The 24,244-nt window shown below is 37.0% G+C and overlaps 2 protein-coding genes across 2 annotated transcripts; one reads left to right on the top strand and one right to left on the bottom strand.

Annotated features, from left to right (window-relative positions):
- The first annotated feature begins 2,078 nt into the window (after positions 1–2,078).
- Positions 2,079–5,027, top strand: LOC120773109. Its single transcript, XM_040102089.1, has 4 exons — positions 2,079–2,126; positions 2,220–2,267; positions 4,463–4,576; positions 4,665–5,027. Exons 1-4 carry the CDS (start codon positions 2,079–2,081, stop codon positions 5,025–5,027), a joined length of 573 nt encoding a protein of 190 aa, XP_039958023.1.
- Positions 5,028–5,353: 326 nt separating this feature from the next.
- LOC120771754 (cilia- and flagella-associated protein 61-like) lies at positions 5,354–17,195 on the bottom strand. The gene is made up of 17 exons (XM_040099935.1): positions 16,900–17,195; positions 16,660–16,841; positions 16,377–16,521; positions 14,644–14,788; positions 13,873–14,018; positions 13,685–13,795; positions 13,429–13,598; positions 13,068–13,360; positions 11,536–11,894; positions 11,064–11,256; positions 10,707–10,993; positions 10,418–10,648; positions 8,556–9,130; positions 8,334–8,497; positions 6,048–6,299; positions 5,703–5,915; positions 5,354–5,608 (listed from the first exon to the last, which is right to left on the bottom strand). The coding sequence occupies exons 1-17, from the start codon at positions 17,193–17,195 to the stop codon at positions 5,423–5,425; spliced, it is 3,948 nt and encodes a 1,315-aa protein (XP_039955869.1). The 3' UTR covers positions 5,354–5,422.
- Between the last annotated feature and the right edge of the window lie 7,049 nt (positions 17,196–24,244).

Genomic DNA, 24,244 nt, shown 5'->3' with positions numbered 1-24,244 from the left:
AGTATGTACATAGTATATATTGACGGAACAGACTTTTCATTGCCTGACCATGAAGAAGTTCGAATACCAATTACCCGTGTGAATAACACTAAAGTGGCGAGTCCGATGGATTAACCGCCGAGCTATTCAAACACGGCGGCGAACATCTGATAAGGAGCATGCATCAGCTGCTTTGCATAAAAAGGAGGCCCCTCAATCTGCGCCAACTACCGTGGGATAAGTGTTCTAAACATCTAAACATTCAACATTGTGTCAAGATTAAAGCCCACTGTCAACAAACTGATTGGAACTTATCAGTGTGGCTTTAGACCTGGCAAATCAACAACCGACCAGATATTTACCATTCGCCAAATCTTGATAAAAATCCGTGAAAAGATGATCGACACACAACACCTCTTCGTCGATTTTAAAGCTGCTGTTGACAGCGGGAAAAGGAGTTGCCTTTATGCCGCTCTGTCTGTATTTGGTATCCCCCACAAACCTAATCTTCTTCTTCCTTATTGGCGTCAGACTGACGTTGAGCAATACCAAAAGCTGCGACAGGATCGGGAAGGACTTCTGCGAGCCGTTCGAAACCAACCGAGGCTAGGTCATGTCCTCCGAACGGACGAAAAAATGCTAGCTCTGAGAGACTCCATTGGAAAAAACAGGTGTAAATGGACCTGGCTTCGCTTGGAGACACAAATTTGCGCCAAATAACCGTGTAAGCGCTGTCTACGCCAATAAAGAAGAATATAAATACATATGTATGAATGAAGGACCGATATTTGTGACCCACTTTGCTGCGATTTTTGCACTTTCGCTTGTATTTTTCCATAAGCTAATTACTAACGATCAATTGTAACAATAACGAACTATAATTTATATAATTAATTACTTACATACATACTTATTAACATTTTCTAAACAATAAGCTAGAATATTTGACGGCAAATAATTGGCAGGTAATCGACCGCGTCATTGAAATCGTTCGTTGCTTTCTAAATATTTGCCGCGGAAAACCAAAAATTTTACTTTTATCTGAAACATACCCAAAACCATCGCCAGCAAAGAGCAACAGTTTTTTTCAAGTTCATTTAACAATAATTACTGTTTGTCATTTGAAAATACAAACAAAGATGGCTGGGCATATGACTTTAGGAATAGGTACCAACGTATGAATGAGTAAAATTAACCTTCGCGCATGGCCGCCAATCGTCAACACGCTGCAGTCAAGAGGCTGTCACTTGCAGCAAACAGCAGCACGCATGCGATAAGCAGCAAGAGCGCTGCGGCCACCTTCTCCACGGTGCAGTCAGTGAAGCGTTCTGCGTTGGGGGTTGCAGATATACTGAGGTTGCAGGTCCAACAATATTGGCCATTGGTCATGCGTGGTCGGCGTCGCTAAGTGGCCAGACAGAAATAGTAAAAGCAGCAACAAAAAATTTATATAATGTGACAGAAAGTTGGTATAAAATTAGTTTAATATTTACTGTTATACATATTTGTATGTATGACAATGATTTATTGCTGTTGTTGCGTTAGTGCATCACAATTTTTTAGTAATTCTTTTTTCCTTTGATTTGTATAAATTTATAACAAAAGCGCGCGTTTGAACTCAGTCTTCAACAACGTTGTTGCAGTGAGTGAGCTAGACTTTGGAGAATTTAATAAAAAAATTAAATTAGAAAAAAAATATTTGTTCGAAAAAAATATACATATATATATAATCTAAAAATAAAAAAAATATATTAATCAGCTTCAATAACAAATAAATCTAAATAAAATAATTTTTTAATAAAAAATAAAAAAAAATTCATAAAAATTAAGAAAAAACTTAAAAAAAATTTTAATAAAAAATGATTAAATTATTACAAATTACATTTACATAATTATTAGTTATTAGAAATATTTTTCTTTTTCGAACAAAGAATAAATGTGCACTTATTTTCACACTTTTTAATTAGAAATTTGTTAATTAGGCAGTGCACCTAACCTATAAAAGCAACAGCGCGTGTCCACTCCAAAGTTATTTGCCCAACTCAACTGGTGGTGAACAGTTATTTTTGTAGATTTCAAGTATTTCGTAAACAAAAATAATGCTGAAAATCGAATTTTTTGTGTTTTGTGCGTTTTTGGCCTACGGCGTGAGTTACTTTTTGCCTAAAAAATAGATTTTAAATTTTCAAAAAAAAAAAATGTTTTAAAAGTAGTTTTATTCTCTTTCATCTGTTGTTCAGTGCGTTGAAGCCGTGGAGATTGATTGCAGGCGACCCCCACAACTAGTGGTAAGTCAAAGCGTGAATAATTTTTTTATCAAATTCCAAACATGAAGAATCTTAAGTCAAACTTTTTATTGGAATATCTGTCACACTTCGGCAGAGCATGCAAAACCTTGAATTTGAAGTGAGAATCTAACTTGTCATTCATGGCATGAACTCGACTTTGAGTATCTGATCATGAGAATCACTCTTCGTATCGACAATAGCAATTGGTATTGCTTTCCTCTGATATGGTCACAGCATTAGTTTTTACTGCTCTCGAGGGTTTCAAACCTTTCTATGACCTGTTTTTTTATTACGACAACATTATTATTATGTTTTTAGTAGTTTAGTTGGAAGAAGTCAGGTACCATTCAGTATCTAAGTTCCATGCTTGCATCTGATACCGAACAATACCTTACAAATCTCAAAAGGAAAAATGAAAGAAGAAAAATTTTCATAAAATGTATCAAACGTTTGGAATTGGCCTAAAACTTCATACAGTTATGTCAAGTACTGCTACTTAGCTGCGGACTAAGCGTCTATTTATAGTAAGAAGAATCATGTTATGATATGCTTGCCTTAGAGTTAGGGATTATTATATATTTAGAAGGCAGTTTGAACTTAAAGAGCTTCTACAAAACTGTTGATCAAGGTTTTACTTTTGGGGATTTCCAGCCTACTTTGTATACGATCATTTCTTTTGCATGGTCACCATGGGCACACTTGCCAAAGTCCAGACACTGAACCCAATTTTGGACGGTTTTCAAGCATAAATCGGCCGATACTGCTGCCCGTTCGATATTCATACAAAGCTCATCAATTGTCGCTGACTTATTGGCATAGGTCATAGACTTGACGTAGCCCTACTGGAAATTGTTTAACGGCGTCAAATTGCACGACCGAAGCGGCCAATTGCCTGGGTCATTTCATTAGATAACACGTTCACCAAATTTGGTTTTCAATAAATCGATTGTGACATAAGCTTGTGGAGCCGCCCTGTTGGAACTACATATAGTCTAAGTTCATATCCTTCAATTCTGGCCAAAAATATTCGGTTATTATTGAGCGGTAGCGATTCCCATTCACAGTAACGTGCCGTTCTTGATCATCACGGAAGAAGTACGGCCCAATGCCGCCGCCGACCCATAAATTTAATTTTTTCGGGATGCAATAATGACTCATGAAGTACGTGTGGATTGCTATTCAACACCTGACCAATAATGCATATTTTGCTTATTGGCGAACCCATACAGCCAGAAATGAGCGTCATCACTGAAGATGATTTTTCGGTGAAAATACGGATTATTTTCAAGTTTCCATATTGCTGAGCCCAATTCACGAACATACGACGATTCTGGTGGTCAAGCGGCTTCAGTTCTTGCAAGGATGTAGGCCAAGATCTTTTCACAAAATTCGCCACAAGGGCGTCACACAGCTGACTAATGCATGAAAATGACGTGTGAGAGACTGATTTGGGTCTTTGGGTCTTCGCTCGCGGCAGCAATATTCTCGACACTTCTTTGCCTCACTGGCACGGGAACATTCTGTACTGAGCCTGTGAATGAAAATTTTTCCATCAGACGCTCAATGGTTGTACTGACAGGACAATCATGACAACCATAAATTAGACGCTGCGCTCTTAAAGTGGAGGCCACTGACTACGAATTTCGGTAGTAAATTAATAATTTCAACTCTTTGTCAAAATGACATGATCTCTTTAATTGACTCAAACCCTTTATAGTTTTCAACAAAAAAAAATAATAAAAAAAACCTTCACAAATATCTACAAAATATTCATTACAAGAATTTTGATCGCTTAGTTTATATGACAACTTTTTCGGCATCGATGTCTTAGACATTCACTCATACCAAATTTCGTTAAAATATCTCGCTATTTTCCATACAAGCATCGTTCAAAATGTTTGACAGAAACGGAGTAAAAGAGAATCTAATACTCAGAACCTGATTTCTGAAATATCACCTAAGCAGACTCAGAAGGACAACCATAAGCCAGTAGAGTGCTAGTCTTGTGAATGCTGTAGCCGTAGAAGATTCTATGACTCAATCGTAATCTCGATATCAATCGCACTTCGAGAATATTCAACACTTGAAAGTAAGGGCCATTCAGGATGGGTATTTTTCTTTCCCAAAATTAATTACTTTTCAGTTTCTTTCAATTATTTCTATTTTGAAGTTTAACTTTTTGTTTAATTCACCAGCAACCGTCAGTTTGTTGTAAAAACGACGAACGCGCAGTCATGGAAACGTGTGCTCAACGACTGGGTATATCTTTTGAAAACCAGAAGGGCGCAACTGCTTTGGAGGACGTTACTGTAAGTACTATACAATATCTTCATATACTAAATAGTACTCTCTCGCCTTACTCGACTGACTCTATTTTCCTTATTTATTTACTGACAGTGCTTCGCTGAGTGCATTGTTAAAGAGTTGCAGCACCTATCGGCGCCTGAGAAGATCAACATTGAGGCGGTGCAAAACTATCTACAGACAAAATCCGGTAATGATAGCACCTATGTGGACACTATGCTGACAGCCTACAGAAAATGCGAATCAGTGGCACAGCAACGAATGCAGGTGATCAAGCAACATTCGCTCGGTGGTGGAGTGTTCGCACTTCGGAGGTGTAGTCCCTTCTCCGGCATACTGCTCAGTTGTGTTCACATGGAGTACTTCATGAACTGCCCGGCGAATCGTTGGACCGAAAATGCAGATTGCGCTTTGGCGAAACAATTTGTTACACAGTGTGCTATCGGCACCGTATGAACATATTTAACAAACGTTTATATACGAGTATATGTATATCGTGATCTAAAATGCAAAGTAATGAACATAACATTTTCAAAAATTTACAGGCGAAAGAAGAACATTAAAAGAAACCACTCAAATTGAAACGAAATTCGAGTTTTGGTTATAAAATGGTTAGATATTGGTTATTATATACGGTAATATTATGGTTATATATTGGTTATTACGCTGTTTTGCAATTTAGGTGACGATATACTATATATACATATACATATGTATATAATATAATAGGCGTAAATGTTATGTAAATAACAAAAAATATATTTAAGCACATAAGTATAAGATCAGGCAAAACACTTGCTGATTTGTTTTGGACAAATAGTTCTGTTATAAAATAAAGCATACAAATAAAATTAGATATTCAACTTGCTCGATAGATTTAGATGAAAGTCCTCGGGTAATGCAAACGGGTATATAAAGTCATCGCGATGTTTGCGCAAAAAACGCAACAAAGTCTTCTCCACCTCATCCGTATGCCCCGCATCGGCCATATATTGTTTCATGAATTGCTTGCGTTTTCGGCGATCTATGCCCAGGTCCTGTGCAGAGAGTATATATTGTCATATATTGATATAAACAGCTATACATATGTATTACAACAACTTTAGCTGTAGTCCGCCACCACTAACTCACCATGTCCATGATATCCTTGGCCATTTCCATGCCAAAGGTACGAATCCGGCTGCTCAAACTGTCAAATTGTGGATGCATGATCAGTTCGGTCCATGGTTCTTCGAAGAACTCAACAAAACTGGTAATGTCCTTGAGATACCAACGCGTGTGTAAGTCATTCAGCAGTGCCTGATGCTGACCCACAAAGTATTGCAGATGATCAAAGCTGCGTTTCTATATTAAATAAGAAGAAAATGACTACAAAATTTGTTTTTGTAAATTAGATATAGAATCTGTTTAAACATAAAAACCGATAACTAAACATAAAGTAAAGCATTCAAACTAGAAAAACTATAAATTACTTACATTTCTGGTGACACAAGTGATCTCCTCTACTATGCCATGCTCGTTGATGCGCACGCGCGAGAAATTCCCATCATAAGTGACTAATGTGAGCATATAATTGTTATCCAAATGATTGGCGATATATCGTTTGGGTAGGATCGCTTTAGCCATATAATGGCCTAATGGTAGTTGTGCTTGAAAGTAAACTGGTTGTTGATATTTCTCAGTGTTTACGGGATCATCATTCTGATGCAGATTAAGGCTTCTAATGAGCTGTGAATTAAATAAAGTATTTTAGTAAAAAAAATTTGTTAAATACAGCTTTTTGAAGTATTAAAAAAAAATAATTTTTTTTTAGAAATATTTGGTATAATTTTAGTTGTCATATCATATGACTTAAGCTGCTATATCACCTCATCATATATCTAAGATAATATTATACATTCATATATGTATTTTACCCGTACTTTTCATTTAATAACTAATAATATAATTACGATGATTACGATGTAATTAAAGTAGAAAATCAACTTGATAATATTTTCCACTTTAATTAGATCACAAGATGCATGACTTTAAATGATTTTATATTTTAAATTTTGGTGATTAATGTATGAAAAAAATATATGAAAAATGATGAAAAAACTGTAATTTTCACAATCACATGATGTCACATCAAATCTTGTGACGTCACATCATATCACCCCGCTTAATATGACACGCACATTTATTGGCTCTTTCTTGCACAATTTTATTGAAACACATAACGTTGTGATCATATATTATATCACATCACTACTTCACTTTAAGTCACATCACGTGTTCAGATCACGTGATCTAACATATTACACTGTAAATTGTCATTAATTGCTCTGAACTTTAAAAATCGTTTGAAATTGTGTTATGGTAAGTTGAATATTTTTTTGCGGTCACATATGAGTTATTCGTAGAGTACCGATTCAGAAAGTGCAAATGTTTCAAATAACAGCATCGATGTTCAAAAATAAAATCTCGGCGACACTACTTTAATATCTTGTTTTGCTCATTGAAGATCATCATAAACTAAAAACCCCACAAGGCCTTACCTTAAATGTTATGAATATAGTCAAACCATGACGCATGATTTTATAACTGATCACATGATCGTACTGAATTTCCAAGTTTCTAGATAACAAGAGCATAATTTTTATAGAAAAGGCAGCGTTATTAGTACAAAAACAAAAATATGTTCCTTATTTAATATAATAATTCGATCGCTGGTTTAGGTTTGCCGACTGATCTAGAAATCGCACTTCGACTACCAAACGCAATCCACTGTGAAGCAAAAACGTGTTGCGGCCCAAAAAATTTTGCCCAGGCGTTTAAATTTTATTCCCACCATTTCGGTAGGATATCTGAGAGTGGGAGCTCCCAAATATGTAAGTCTGAATCTCGCAAAGGCGAGACAATCAACAAGGATGTGCTCAGGTGTTTTCACCTGGTCTTCTTTCATAGAGCTTCCGCAAATGGCGTCCGATAAGATTCCCAAACTAACGCCACGGATGCTAATAAGGCAATGGCTTGTTAGAACCTCTAAATAATGTAGAGGCTAGTTTTACTGAGGGAAAAGAGCTCATTTGATCTCTTGCGATCAATCTTAGGCTTAAAGGATCTTGCGACAGCACTTTAGCCGATTATAGCTATAGTAGTAGAACACCAGCTCATCAGTTTTACAGTTGCTGCGATTTCGATGTAACCTAATACCCAAACTATTATTTTCCCAAATTGACTCAAACGCACGGTTTGTGAGCTTCGATTTTCGAATGCGTAGCAAGGTGTTCAATTAAAAACAAAGATGCCCTGAGTTTGATGGCAACGTTCGCCGCCTTGCACTTCCCGGCGATATCCATGGGCAATACAAGTATTTGCAAATTGGAGTGGATCTTGGAGCACCACGCATGCTGATGAGCTCTGCTTGTTGGACGCTCTCCAACTTCTTGGCAAGTGTGGCCTTTTCTAAGACCCTCCACCACTCAAAGATCCCATTAAACAATATAAGGTTGACTATAGCGTCGTGGAGCCAGAAGATTACCTTCGGTGAAAGACCCCACCTCCTGCCAATAGAGAAGAAATGTATATTTCTAACCACCTGGAAACAAACAAGATGATCCTAACAGTGGATGATCGCAGACAAGTACTGACAAAAGCTCCTAAAATATTCTAGATATGAAGATTCTTTCCGTCGAAGACATGTCATCATCGAAACTTAGTAATCTCCTACGTATGTATAACATTCCATTAGATTTAAAATAATATCACTTAACTTACCTTAGCCGCTTTCTCCTCTTTAGCCACATGAACATATTGATGATTCCGCTTATTCCTCAAACGTGTGCAATTGCCGACGGCATAAATATTCGGATCGCTAGTGCGGAAATTATCATCGACCAACACTAATGAGTCCTCCATCTCAATGCCGCTGCTCTCCAATACTAGGCAGTGCAATACATATATTTAGCTAACAGTCGTACTTAAAAGTATTTCACTTACAATCAACAAGCTCTGCGCTGATAAGATGCGGATGAAAGCTGACAAATAGGTCACAAGCCATTGTCATTAAGTTACCGTTGGGATAATTTTCGAAAGCTGCATGCGAGATGATCTTTTCATTATAGTAGTATATCCACTTCTTCAATATCCAATGCGCCTCGACCTTCACGCCCAAATCTTCCACCATACCCTGCAGTATCAACTCTATATTCATATCCATATTGCTGATATTATATTTAATGCATGACTCCCGAGACTTGGCGTCCCATGGTATGACCAAAGTTATGAATTGCGGAGGTATTTTGTGATTAATGAGGAAATTTATGAACTCATAGGTGCCCAGATGTGTGCCGAAAACGATTATATTGATATCATTCGAGTTCTGATCTTTTCGTATTGCTTCGAGTTTGTGATACATCACGATTTTATCGAAGCGACTGTTGATTTGCATGTAGTTTGAGGCGCGTGGATCGCGTTTTGCGGCTGGTGGTTTTCCAAAACGCTGACTCATTGAGAAGATGAGTTTACCATAGTACATCTCACAGCCGTTGGCTAATACAATTGCTTGATCTTCTCTGTGAAAGTTCCGATCAAACAAAATGTTTGTATTAAGTGGTTAAATTGTTAAAAAATAATTTTAGGGAATTTTGTGGAGGTTAAGAGTCTTAAGTTGTTGTCATTCTTATCGAAGTAAACACCAACTAAAGACAATATCGGGAATCGTCTGCCGATACACCGGGCTATACATGCTTACGGAAATAAACTCAAAGACGTATATATGTTTCGTCGCATTCGTCGAAATACTTATAGGACATATGTATCTGTCAGTAGGGACCTATAGATACCCATTCATATAGAATACTCGAAATCTGTCAAAACTTTTCTTCTTCAGAAACTGACTCAAAGAAGTATGTAGAGTCGCATTCGTCGAAATAGTTGTAATACTTATCGGTCGGTAGGGACCTGGATTAGATAAATAAATGAGGATTGCATCGCGAACTTAGGTCCATTGTACCCTTTCCTAAATTATGCTATTGAGGCGATGTGATCCCTATTTGGAAACATGGATCCGAGACAGGTTGATTACATATTTAAGCCATTTAAAGGCAACTTGGTATGGGGTATGCCTTTGAGTTGTTGCCAATACTTCTCCCTGTCCACTCCTTCATCCTTGCGGAACAGCTCTTTTATTGTATGAGGCCAATCGCAATGAAAGGTGCGGGTCCCACTATGTTGGTGGATGCTGAGGAGCGAGCGATGCTGAGCGGGCACCCAGATTGGTTACGATCTGGTAGGCTGTTCTCAATGAAGTTTATACTTTTGGTAATGCTGTCCCTTGGGAGAAGAGCCATAAGTTCTTCATGTTCTAGGAAGATATTACTTTAACTCTGCCAAACCCCTATGTGTCATTTGGTGCAGTGTGTGTTTGGCTACCTACCCGATTACTAGGTGAAGCGGTGTGAGATCGGTACAAATTCCTTGAAATCTGCCCTAACTTTGTTTTCTGTGTGGTCTGTTTTCATGGTTTGGCAGTATAAACTCCCACTTAATAAAATTTGGCTCTGCTTGAAAGACTTCGCATCCTCTCTTCGGAATAAACATACGAGATCAGATCATCACTTATGAGTATTAGGAATTGAGGAAAGGTCTGTATATTTGTTTAGTTTTCGTGCCGAAGCTCATAAAGTGATAAGCTACGGGTAGTAAAATCACCTCATAAATTCATGTTTCAAGGTTGTCTAATACTTGTTTTCTGATGACAGTCAAACTTAGTAATGATTTCTTCCGGCATTTTTTTGGAGTAAACTGGTGGAGTATATAGTATGTATTATAGATATAAGTAGAACATAGAAAGCACTTACGTTTTGATCTTCTTCACAGTCGAACTGACGAAAGAGGCAAATTTCCGCAGATCCATACAACGTGTTGTGTCGCGTATAAAACTATTGCTATTCTCGAAATTAACATAACAGTCATTTTGATCTGTGCAGATCTCACAATGAAAATCATTGTCGTAGGCGCTCTCCACCACACCCACTGCTGCGATGACGACGACGCGTAAGCGTGGCAGACAACAATGGCAATTTTTGTCGCTACGAAGACAAGAGAAAAATTGTAAGCTCTCCATTTACACCAAAATTTAGTATTTACCTGGCATTCATGAAGTTGAAAAGCAGCACACGCAGTAAGGCGCGCGTTAAACTGTTGAAACCGATTATTATGATCGGCTCTTTATTGCCGAATGCCTTCGATGGCAATAAATTATGATAGTAGAGAGCTACATTTTCATCACCAATATTCGGTATTTGTTGGCTGAGGCGGTCTGATGTTGTCGATTTCGGCTTGTTGTATTTACGACGATGCAGTTGTGCGATGGGGCGCGGTTCAATGGGTTGCATTTGTTTAACCAAATCGTTAACTAAGGGTTTGGTGTGACTCTGAGTAAATGCAAAAAAAAAGGTTTGAGCTCCAGACTTTATCTAATTCCTTATGTAATTCCATACTCACCATAGTTGGTGCCACATAATATAGTTCCCAATAGCCGGTGGCACAGGATATTTGCCGGAATATTGCATCCGATTCCCAAATGTAATTCGGATGTAACTTTAATAAGACAATTTCACCGGGATTTTGACTGAAACACACCTCGTGACGCATGAAAACATATTTATACTCCAGTTCATGTTGTCTAATAAAAGGACTGGTGGGGTGAGATAAACAAACTGCCTATCATTATTTATGTGGTGAGAGAGTTCGCTAAACAATGACCGTTGTAAAGGAGTTTCCAATTCGAAAAACAAGTTTATGGGCACCCTAAGGATTTTCGTATCACATATGTGTACATCATAAGCAGTTATATCGGGTCATTGTCCCACCATAACACTCCCCTAGGATGTCCAATATTTTTTCTTTAAACTATCAACTCAAAATTAGTTTGGCCTAGCGGGTCAAGGAATATATTTTCCCATTTTCTAATTACCGTATTATTGCAAACCCCACAATGATATTATTCTCCATGGCTCGCATCGAATCACCACAGCGTATTGTTAGGAAATGAAATTCGCTTATAGGATTCTCCAACACATCCTCTATTATGTCACTAATAAGCGTGGATTCGGCTAGTGTTTCGGGTGGTATGAAAAACGACTGCTTCAGTGCGAACAAAGTGTAGGTTGAGGCACGTTTATTGAGCATGGCTCCCGACTTCTTTATGATTTTTTCAATAGTGAAGACATCCTCCGGTATCAAATTCATTACACCAATATGACCGAAGATTGTGCTGCGATTTATGATGTAAACCGTGTCATCAATTCTAGCGCCGGGACGTGGTACGAGACCCTGAAGAAAAAATCCAAGCACAATTAGAAAGGTATTTATTGTTAATGAATACAAAAGTGGGCGTGACCTTTTGAAAATAATTAAAATTTTTTCAACAGAACTATTAACCTGAGACGTGGTTGGCGTCTGGAGAGAGAAAGATAGAGATGGGGGAAGAGAGAGATAGAGTAATGAATGTATAGGCAATGCAACATGTTGGCTGAGAGGAAATAACACTCTACAAGGGTTTCACAAAGAAAAAGTGCCTAATTGTCTTTCTTAGTTCTTAAATTTAACAATGTTAACTTTGTTAACAAATAAGGCTTCTTATTCTAAGAAATTTTCCTTTCTTTATCATAATTTTGTCTCAGATTGGAAAGCATTTGCTCTCTTTTGGAGTTATTTCCGATCATTTATTTGTGGCGGTTCGCTATTTAAGGTATCAAGAAGTGCTAATTTCGATTGAGTAGTCAGTTAAGAACTAAAGTTCTATCTTGACAAACCAATAAATCCTCTTTAAGGAAATTGTGGAAGTTTTTCGAGTAGGTGTCGCATATATTCTCGGAGATTGACATAAAGTCTTAGCAATAAACCACAATGAGGAAGTTCTTCAAGATTCTGATGGAAATATTCTCGGAAGTTGACATAAAGTCAAGTCTTACAAATTATCCACAATGGTCGTCCGAAGAGTTGTTTCAACTCGTCAAGAAACGACTGCCATTTTATGAATCGTTCCCCCTGGTATTTTTGTTTAATAATTTTAGTTCTCTGACACTATATCGTCCTTTGGAAACTTCATATTCTTGAAAACATTTGGATGATATACTTTACAGGGTCTTTACTTTATAGTTTTACTAGAAAACCCGGCGAACTCCGTTTCGCCACCAAATGGCTTCGTTTTATGTGAAAAATAGATGTTGTCCGATTCTCCACCCTAGCCGATATGCACGCTAAGATTCACGAAAATCGGTCGAGAGGTTTCAGAGGAGTTCAATAACGTTCACCGTGACGCGAGAATTTTATATATTAGATATACATATATATACATATATATGTAGTAAAAATCTTTCCCAAAAATGTCATTATGCAGTTGGGTACGACGGATCTGTTTATCTAATAAGTTAACCGATCCAAACTCTTGAATCATAAATTTGGATATCAAAAATGTATGGTTTCCAACCTTTACCAACTCACCACAAACAATCCCAGCAACATGTCCACACTTCTCGATAAACGCATCTTATTCGGTATAGATATAATGCAGTAATCCCGGTCGGGATGTGCCGTAAAAGCAGTCGCAATAAAACGCGAAGCGAATCGTGTGTCCGTCGTTTCACTAATACCCAGCAACTTGATGGCGAACACATTGGAATATGTATCGAAGGGAAATTCGCCATCGGTGGCTTCATCATGCGTTTCTGGTACATTATAACGGATACGTAAACGCTTACGGAACTGCGTTTGATAGTGATCGGGGCTTTTAAAAACTTCGAAAATGACAGAAGGCAGAATAATTATTATCAGTAATATGTTGTTATAACCAAAATTGACATACAAATATCGATTAGTTCCATTTTGCGATAGAATTCTTCACGCAAGAAAAAATATTTGATGCTCGTTTCGTTAATGCCGTAATTGAAGCTGCCACGCGACGAACGTCGCACAGTCGATACAATATTGGTGCCCATAGCTGCCGGACATGTGGGACGCATGCAGGTTTTATCGCTGATTTATGTGTGTTTATTGTTGTGATATTTTTTCGTTATCGACAAAATTAGTAAATACTAGCAAGTAAGTCATTTGAAATTTACCTTGATTCGGTAGTTTTCGTTGCTGAAAGTAGTCTTTCTAATTCTTTGTTGTAAATTTCTTCGACCACTTCGGAGGTGAAAAATTTATAAGCGGGCTTCTTTTCAACGCCTCTGAGGGTTTGTTAATAATATTATTTTAAATGTTTATCACCAGAGCACATTTTACTTAAATTAGGGATCATACTTACGTTACCGTTAGGCGCTTCTCACCGAAAGGTTTATCTCGTGAGAATCGTATCATATTACCGAAGCCATCGCATTCGAAATTCTCCACCAGCGTTACTATGCTGACATCATCGTTGAGCCAAATGAAGCCTACCGTCTGATGCTGTAACTGTAAGTGCATAGAGAAGGATCAAGATAGGTAAATATATTTCATGTTAAGACCTGAGAAGTTTTAAGAAAATAAAAAGCCGAAGAATACTTCAGTTCAAATTAAACTGAACCTCTATGTGGTATTACGAAGGGCCAGTAGGTATTTGTATGGCGTCCAATATAACGTAACCCAACCTATCCCAACCTAACTTAATCTAACCTAATCTAACCTATCCTAACCTAACCTAAAAGGCGAAATTTATACTGAAAAAACAAAGCGCATAGGCTACATTTCAGGGAAAAAACTGATCTAACAACGGATAACTATTATACTATACTAGATATAACTAAGCACGGTGTAACAGTAAGAAAGCTGAACTAGAAATCGTAATCCAAAAACTTATGAATCAGTGGACCTTCTATGAAAAGCTTTCGAATGGAATATATATGGTTTAATAATCTTCTTCTTGATTACTTCTGGATGTTTAGATTAAACCTTGCAAAGAAAGATAATATCTTTTCTCCATATTTTCGGTGGTCTTGAGTTCCATTAATTATCTCAGCTATATAAATACTTGTTCTAGGCTTTACTTTGAGCTTTACAAGCAATAATCTTTACTCTCTTCAACTATTTTTATACACACCTCACAAGCTATAAAGGTGTTATGTTTATCATCTTCATCTATTTCCTTTTGCAGTTCCTCTGCTATATAAAAATCACCATATTCCTCGCGCAAGTCTGGACGATCCACATCAATCACTTCTACGATATCATCATTGTCTTCGGGTCTGCAAAGAGATTCAATATTTGTAGAAAACTGTTAACAAATTCGTTGAATAAAAGATGAAGACAATATGAGTTATAAGTGGTCAACAAAAGACCATTAGATTTTCGATTGCTTAAAGTCTTCGAAAACTAGTGGGATCAGAAGTTTTCTGACTAACATAAAAATCAATTATCAGAAAAATTTCATTAGGCTATCAATATAGTGAAGTGAAGCGATGTAAAACAAAAAAAAAAATAGAATTGAGACCAAAACATGTGTTAGTAAGAATCGTGATACTTCTGAAGCCTAATCAGCCACCTGGGTTGTTGCTGATATTATTTCTTTGCGCACAGCCTTATAACAGGTTTTTTAAAATGGACAAAAGTAGAGTAAACGACGCCATATTTTTCCGCTCTTTTGACATTTATCTTCATAAGGTTTGCCATTTTATCATGGAAAGACATACGATCCAACCTCGAAATTATTAAAGTTTGCACCGAAATTCGGAGTCAGTGGCCTCAACTTTAAGAGCGCTACGTCGAAGTTATGGTCATCATAATCGTCCTGTCAGATCAACAATTTAGCATCTTGTGGAAAAAATTGAATTCACAGGCACAGTACAAAACGTTCCCGTGCCAGTGAGATAAAGAAGTGCACGTAGTTTCGAGAATATTGCTGCCGCTAGCGTATCAATTGAGGAAGACCCAAATCAGTCTCTCACATGTCTTTCTCAAGCATTGGACATCTTTGTGACGTCATTGTGGCGAATTTTGGGAAAATATCTTGGCCTACATCCTTACAAGATCAAATTAACTCAAGAACTGAAGCCGTTTGACCAACAGAATCGTTTGTTCGTGAATTCGGCTGAGCAACAACTTGAAAATGATCCGGATTTTCATCGAAAAATCATATTCCTCCATGAGGCTCATTTATGTTTGAATGGTTTCGTCAATAAGAAACATTGGTCAGGCAGCAATACATTTGTACTCCAAGTGTTATCATTGCATCCCGAAAAATTGCGATTTGGTGCGGTTTATAGGCCGTACTTCTTCTGTGATGATCAAGAACGGCACGTTACTGTGAATGGGAATTGCTACCGCTCAATGATAACCGAATATTTTTGGACCGACTTGGATGATATGGACTTGTAGAATATGTGTTCCAACAGAACGGCACCACAGCCCACAAGTTTGGCGAACGTGTTATCTAACGAAATTTCCCAGGCAATTGGCCGCCTCGGTCGGGCGATTTGACGCCGTTAGACTTTTTCCTGTAGGGCTACGCCAAGTCTATGGTCCATGTCAACAATCCAGCGACGATTGATGAACTTCGTATGAACATCGAACGTAATATTGCAGCAGTATGGGTCGATTTATGCTTGAAAATCGTCGAAAACTGGGATCAGTGTCTTGACTTTTAAAAGCGCGCCCGTGGTGGCCATGCAAAAGAAAACGAGTTCCGTACATAACGGCATCGAATGTATTTTCACAGGAATAAAGTTTTTGTTTTGCTTAAAATACTTTTGTAGCGCTCTTATTGAAAATCCCGTTATAATTAGTGTAATGAAGTCAAAAGATAAGTAAACAAATACTATTAATTGAAATACTCACAAAGCTAACCGGTAACGCATACGTTCTATAACATTATTGCGATGTATTATGTGAAGCCGTTGCACATTTCGACATTTTTGAACGCTAAAAGCGCGCGGATACAACACTGTGCTGATGCCTTGCAACATGTCATAACAAGGGGTGTCTAGAAGCGAGATACAATATAAGATTATAATATTGAAAAAAAATAAGACAAAGTAATTTAATTCAAAAAAGAATAGATTAAACCAAAATTACATCAAAAACAAAAATACAAATTTTTAGAAACAATCAAAGCACGCACCTTCCGGTGACAAATCCGGATCGTCCGGCATCTGTACGATCACAATGTAACGAATTTTAAATTCACGATGAAAGAATTCGACAAGTATGCGCCGCATAAGCTCCGGATTGTACTTCGGGAAGAACATGAAGCGTGTGAAGAACATTGTATCGCCCCAGTTTAGCGGAAATTCCTTGTCAACACTGTGCAATAACGCATATGTATAAGTTATATTTAGTGACAAAGCAATTTGCTGCTCACCAAAAGTGATGTTTCAGCCAATGTATCCAACAATCGGGTGGCAAAGCGCCTATCAATGGATAATAACTGAACTCGGCATAACCGATTATGGTCACATCTGCTTGCCGTTTGCGCACCATAATGCGTTGCGCCGCATATTCCAGGAAGAAGTCGGCGGCGTGGTAGAAACCACGCGGCGATGGACCGAAGAAACGTGTCTCATTCCAACGCAACATTGTCGAAATGTAGCTGAAATCACGTTCGATATCGGTGACACCGCTCATTACGTACAGATTCTCCTCCGATTTGGGGTCCATTTTTTCGAAGCGGTGGTGCGTTTGCTTGCAGTTTGATTGTGATTGTAGAAAATAATGATTTCTCGCTTTCAAAAATAAGTATACAAAAAAATTTCGACTGGCACTATTTTTGACTTTCGTAGTTTTTGAAAATTCTTTTGCCTTTTTTTGGTATTTTTCGATAATAAGTTTGGTAATGAAAAAATGGCATACAATTTGATCGGTGAAAAATTTATTATTTGCCGCATTATATAATCGCTTACACCTGGTACAGACGCGGAAAATGAGATAAATAGGACAGAATTTTTGTTAAGGGCTATACCAAGTACCTTGGGGTAGTTTTGGACAGCAAAGTTATGTGGAAGTACATTGTGGAAGAAAAAGTAAATAAGGTCAGCAACGCCATATATGCATGGAGGTAGATGGATGGCCTATTTCATGCACTGCTACTATACATTTATAGTAAGACCAATTCTGCTCTACGTTGTTTTAATGTGGTGGACAGGCATACGAAATTCTACCTACTGGAAGCTAATGTCAGAAGTCCAACGGCTCGTAGTATTGTGGGATGACAGGATCTCTACCCTATTACCCGGTTCTTAAAATAGTGCTAACCCTGTCACCTGTAGACCTCATCGCTGAAAACTAAGTGGCAAAATCGGTGGGACGACCGAAGAAGGATGGCAGGAGAATATACATATAGAACCTTTGCAAGATCCTACATGATTCCACTATTCATTGGAAAATAAGATTCAGAGTAAACTTAGAAAGAGATTCACGCAGCATATTAACCAAATGGCTCGGAATGGAATGGTGCGGAATACCATAAGTAGACACAAGCTAGACTTTAAAGCTGTCGGACCATTACAGCCATTGGGAAGCCACAGAGCAACCCCATCAGACAATTCCTGAGTTAACATCAACGTACATAAGATTGTCAAGAAGCAATCAAGGCAATAATCTCGTATCGCATATCAGCCATAAGTGTTTTGTGAAGCACGGCAAAAGTGGAGAGTTTCGCTAGGAACAAGCGACTTTCACTTCTACTGGGGGACAGGTCAAAAAGGCATCGATGACAATGACATAGTGAAAGAAATTACAAAAAGTGCTGTAAAGCTGTCATCCGAAAGCGGGTCCGACATTGGTAATCCAATGGATTTACTTTACTTTAGGTAAAAACGCGATGGAATGATTTACCGGTTGCGAAACTGCAAAATCATGTTCACAGTGGTAGTTCAGAAATACACAAAGCTCCCATTCAATCCTGATAGAAGGTACTGTAGGATCATGACTGTATTACTCGCTCGTCACGGTCTGTTGGCGTCACAAGCTTTCATAACGGGACTGATAGATCTAAAGAGGTACTAAAATAGGTACTAAAAGAGATATCGATAGTGAGGTCGCAGAACCTATTGAAATTCGTGTCAAGCGGTGGCATCTTGAAGGATGACTACTTCTTATGGACTAAAAATGACATTCCATCTGGCTCATTAGACTACTTTTCTAAACGAACCTAACCTATTTTATTACAACAAGAACATATTAAGAACTATACGCGAGAACCAGAAGATATACAAGAGATCTCGGGATATCAATGTTTTCATTTTAGTTGACGTTTCTAAATCCTAAAAGATGATTCTTAAGTTTTGAGATAAGTTTAGCATTAAGAAAAAAAATAAATTTTTATGCATCTTGCAAAGTTTGTTAGGTTTACCGCAAACAAGCTAAGCACAAAAATCGTCCAGGCGACTAATTCACTATGAGCAATTGTGTGGCTCTTGCGGATGATTAGTTTGATTGAGAGAGATTTACTTATCCATTTGCAAGCAATTTCCCAAGCTCTTAAGCACGTATGCATTTTCATTCAATAAATATATTTAATGGCATAAATACATATAGAATATCCTGTAGGAAATTAAAAAGTTACGCACAGATGAAATTACATCACAGATGAAATTTTTTTAGAATTAATATGTAGTATAAGACTACGGAGGGATTTTATATAATTCATGCAAAATAAGGCCGAGTCTACTCGGGTCTAATTCGCCGTCAAAGCGAATATCAAATGATATATAATCCGTTTCTCATTCTAAGAACTTCAGAACTTTCATGTTTTTACTGACAAAAACATAAACATTTCATACATGACAATGCTTCGGAGGAATGATTAAGGTTTAAGCAGAAAACAAATTTAATTATTAAGCAAATTACATTCAGTTACTCAATTCCTACAGGACTTTCATCCATTTCTAGGAATTATTATATTTCCATATAAAATAGTTGCATAAGCAATAAGAACTCATTATGCGGTATTTCGGAGAAAGTTTTTGAAATTATGAAAATTGCCAAAAATCTCTTGCCATTTGGATTTTCATTATAGAGACGAAACACAGTAAATCTGCAGAATCATACCAAGTAGTAGTTGCAAATCCACGTTAACTAAATTCACACACACACAAAGCCTGTGAGCAGCAAATAAATGTATTGCTCTCGCAATAGTCGCAACCGTTGTTGTTGTTGTTCGGGCTGTCTTTGCAACTTGCGACAAAAGGTAGTTGCTTGTTTGCCAAGGCCTTAGGTGCTATACGACGCTTTGCTGGTAGTTGCCAGCGGTTTGTAGTTTGCATTTTTTATTTTATTTTTATTTTTTTTTTCTTCTTTATTTTTTAAATTTTATTTTCATATTTTATTTTACGTAGCGTTTACCGCCTTTGTTATGTCATTTATTTTGAGTAAATAAAGGAACACAGACGTCGTGACAGCAATAGTGGGCAAAATAAGAATAAAGCAAGAAAGCAACTCATAATAATGTCCGCTCATTGTATTGTCAGTGTGGCAAAATGACAGACGCGACACTTGTTACGCTTCGCTGGTGAATAGTTAAAATAGTGGAAAGGTGAAGGAGTTGAGCGCGCAGTGCGACGATTTGATGGTGAGATTCTTTGAAAAAAAAAAAAAAATAGTAATCTTGAGAACCTTGCTCTAGTGAAAATAAAAACTTGCTTTTGCTACTTTGCTGTTAACTGTTAATGGCAATATATAGCATATAGTGTAAAAATCCAATTAAATACAGTTGGAGAAGTTCGTACCTTTTTTTATGATCCAATAGTATCAAATCATATCAAATTATTGGCATCCTTTTGAGTTAGAGGTCCTCATGACCTTTCAAGATAATTCCATTCTACTAATACTATCATACTTTGAACCAGACCTTTCAGGGTAATTGCGTAAACAGGGTTTAATTTGAAAAAATTGCATGAGTCGCTAGATTTTACAATTGTGGAACTTTTGCTTCGCTTTGCACAAAGCATTTGTTTTGACAGAAACATTGTTTTGTATGATAACGTTCAGACAGAAACGAAACGCAGCGAAGCGAAGCAAAATTTGAAGCTTCCATTTGACATTTTTTGAATAAAAATTTACACTGTACACTGTTTTGTGACCCACTTTTGTATAAAAGCATTCTTGTGAAGCGCAATTGTGACTTTTTTATTTTGCTTTGAAAACAGATTTGAAGGCAAATCAAAATATATTTTTAAGCAGAGGTATAAACCCTTATGTTTCCGATGAACTGAGCGATCTTTCTATTAAAATTTGTAAAGCATTGCGATAGTGGTGATACATATGTATCAGATTTACTCCTTGTGAGCTTCGGCCTGTTACACATGTAACCTCCAGACATTTCATTTGCGGTTCTTTTCCAATTTTTTATGCCAAGCTTCTATAACTTTTTAATTTGCTATGCATATTTAGTCGAAATAATATTCCACTACTTCGATAAAAATTATTAATATTACAATCTGCAGTCAATTACAAATGACACCCATGTTGACTACGACTGTCATTGTATTTGACATAATGAAATCCTCACATAATAATGATATTGTAGAATATTTATTTTATTTTTATTTTTATTTTTTTATTTTTAAGAAATTTGTACAATAATAAATTATTTAACAAATAAATATTTAGCAGCGCTAGCAACAAGGGCCTTCGGCTGGTAGAATAGGACTAGAACCAGTAGTTAGTATCAGGAATAGCTTCCTCCTTTTACATTATTCTTAAGTGAAGAGAAACTATAAAAGCTGCAGGGAAATTTATTTTCAAATGTCGTCGTAATGAAAGCGATAGGAAATTATATATTCCGACATCTGGTTTTGTAGAACAAAAAACCACTATACTTAATGGTAGCATAGTTTCTGTTTATACTGCAGTGCCAGTATTCTTATACATACCTCCTCTTATCGGTAATTTCAAAGTTTTTAGGCCTTGCTTTTGCCTTTTTAAGGCCTCCACTACCTTCATTGTCCTCGGTGCCCATTTCACCTCCTTCCAACTTAGCAAATGTTTTTACAAAGGTGTTTTCTCTGGTGAAGAGCCCAAATTCAACAGGTTTTTCCCCAAAAAACGAAATGCTTTATTAACACACTAATGCATTTTTTGTCAACTAACACTTGTTTCTTCATCCAAAATGCTATATCTCATTCAGTAGCAGTTCCTCAGTTGCCAAATATCTATACGTATATTTTAAAGGTAGGGGCTGGCTAGAAATCATATAGATGGTATTAGTAGTATCTTCTACTTGTATGTATCCCTCCCCAGAGTTGTGCGTTGGGCCTGGGATCCGCCACGTAAGAACAACACTCCCAATGAAATGCATCGGATGAGAGGACCGGGAAGGATCTCTCCGAGCCGTTCGATATCGAACCAGGTTACAGACAAGGCGACTCCTTATCGTGTGACTTGTTCAATTTACTCCTGGAGAAAATGATTCGAGCTGCAGATCTGAATAGTGAAAGTATAATCATCTAAAAGAGTGTACAACTGCTGGTGTACGCCGATCACATCGATATCATTGGCCATAACAACCATGCCGTTAGCTCTATTTTCTCCAGGTTGTACAAAGAAGCGTAGCAAATGAATCTTTTAGTGAACCAGGGGAAACATGTCAAAACAAAAATCAAACTCTATAAGTCACTCATTATTCAGGTCCTTCTATGTGGTGCAGAGGCATGGACGATGACAAGATCTGATGAGTCGACGTTACGAGTTTTCGAGAGAAAGGTTCTGAAGAATATTTCTGATTCTTTGTGCATTGACAACAGCGAATACCACAGATGATGGAACGATGAGCTGTATAAGATATACGAGTACGATAGTTCAGCGAATTAAGAGACAGCGTCTACGCTGGTTAGGTTATATTGTCTGATTGGATGAAAACACTCCAACTCGGAGATTATTCGAAGCAGCACTCGTCGGGTGATGCAGAGGAAGAGGAATATCTCCACTCCGTTGGAACGACCGGGTGGAGAAGATCCTGGCCGTGGTTACGCCAATAAAGAAAAAGAAGAAGATGACTGGCAATTGACACAATCAAATTTTGACATAATGGCGATCAGGCACTATCCCCGCTTGTAAATATTCATAAGAAATATAAATATCGTATGTGGTCGGAATATTCGGTTAAATGTCAATTTCATTAACACTGTTTGTAAATATAATAATGGTGTTAAAATTATTGCGATCTCATCACTTAGAAGTGGCCTAAGGTTATTTTCCAAATTGCCTTAAAAATCATGGCAACGCTACAATCTCTAAGCTAAGTTTTCAGATCGTATCATTCAGTATGAAGTTCCATACAAATTGAGCAGTAAAAATACATATCTTTGTATATAAAAATTACGTGTCACGCTGTTTGTCCGCGATGAACTCCTATGCTACTTAACCGATTTTAGTAAAATTTAGCACAATGTGTCCAGTTCGAACCAAGTTAGAAGATAGAATAGTTAAAAGAATTCATAAATAAAGAATACAGTGAAAGCTATCTTCAATGGACGACCTATTAAGCGGATATCTCCATTAACCATACACATTATAGATGTTTATTAAGTACAACCTTTTAAGCTGACAACTCTATAACTGGACAGAAAGACTGGTAATCAGATATTGAGAAAACAGCCTTAAATTCGTTATCTTTTCCAATGAAATTTATGTATGAACATATTCAAAATTAAACCTCAAATATAATCCCTGACAAAAAGGCTTTCGCCTTTATTCGTAAATAAAATTTTCAGTGTATTCAGTAGTTTATTATACGGATAATAGTATAAAATGTATACTACAGCAACGCGTAGCCAGATCTTCTAGTATATATATAGATTCGAAACGCTTAATTAGATCTTCCCTAATGTCATATAAACTATTTTAATCAAAATCCAAAGCTTTTAAAAATCATTACTATTAAAGCTGTTAGTCATCATTTATATAGATTAAAAACTAAAAAAAAAATAATTTCAATACAAATATACGCTCATGCGAAATTTCCAAAATATTTCCGGTATAGCGGTTTAATATTTGAAATGTTCAATTACAGAGTGAAATTCTATTAAATGATAAGCAAAATAAATCATAAAGTGGAATTGTTAAAATCGCCACTAAAGTAAGTAATAACATATCTGTGGATAAGTGAATGGAAATAAATACATAGTTAGCTGTTTAGCGTAATATTTTTAGCGCACTAAACACATATATAATTGGCGGCAACAACAACATATCAACAGTAGTTAGCCTGTTGGGCAGCAACTGATGGGCCCGTTGAAGCGCACCTGCTATGGTTGTTGTGGGCGGTTCGTCACTCCTAACTACAAATAAGCCATTAGATGACACTGCTTGCTGACATTTTCAAATGCTTTTTGCAAAATATTGTAATTTTTTTATTTTTGAGTTATGCATGTTTCGCATGAAGTTATCAAAAAACCGGTTGTTTGCGTTGTTTTTGTGCTTTTGTTGAGTTGCTGATTTGTGACAAATGGTTTTCTACATTTGACATGAATATGCAATGTCGACAGTGTCGCAGTAACTGTATAGCTACCAGTTTAACTGAAGAGTAGCATAAGTCGAAACATGGGAAAGTGAAGAAAAAGGCAACATTTGATAGTTGCGATTTGAGAAAACTTATGCAGGATCGAAAGTATTTGATTTAAGAAATTAAGTTGTTTTAAAAATACCGTTATTATATTTTGGCATACGATAAAACAAGCAAATGCTGCGCTTTTTGTGTGCTGAGCAGA

This window comes from Bactrocera tryoni, chromosome 3, assembly GCF_016617805.1.
Source record: "Bactrocera tryoni isolate S06 chromosome 3, CSIRO_BtryS06_freeze2, whole genome shotgun sequence".
NCBI classification, from domain to species: Eukaryota; Metazoa; Arthropoda; class Insecta; order Diptera; family Tephritidae; genus Bactrocera; species Bactrocera tryoni.
Note: the sequence above shows the minus strand (reverse complement) of the source record. Positions and strands in the feature narration are given on the sequence as shown.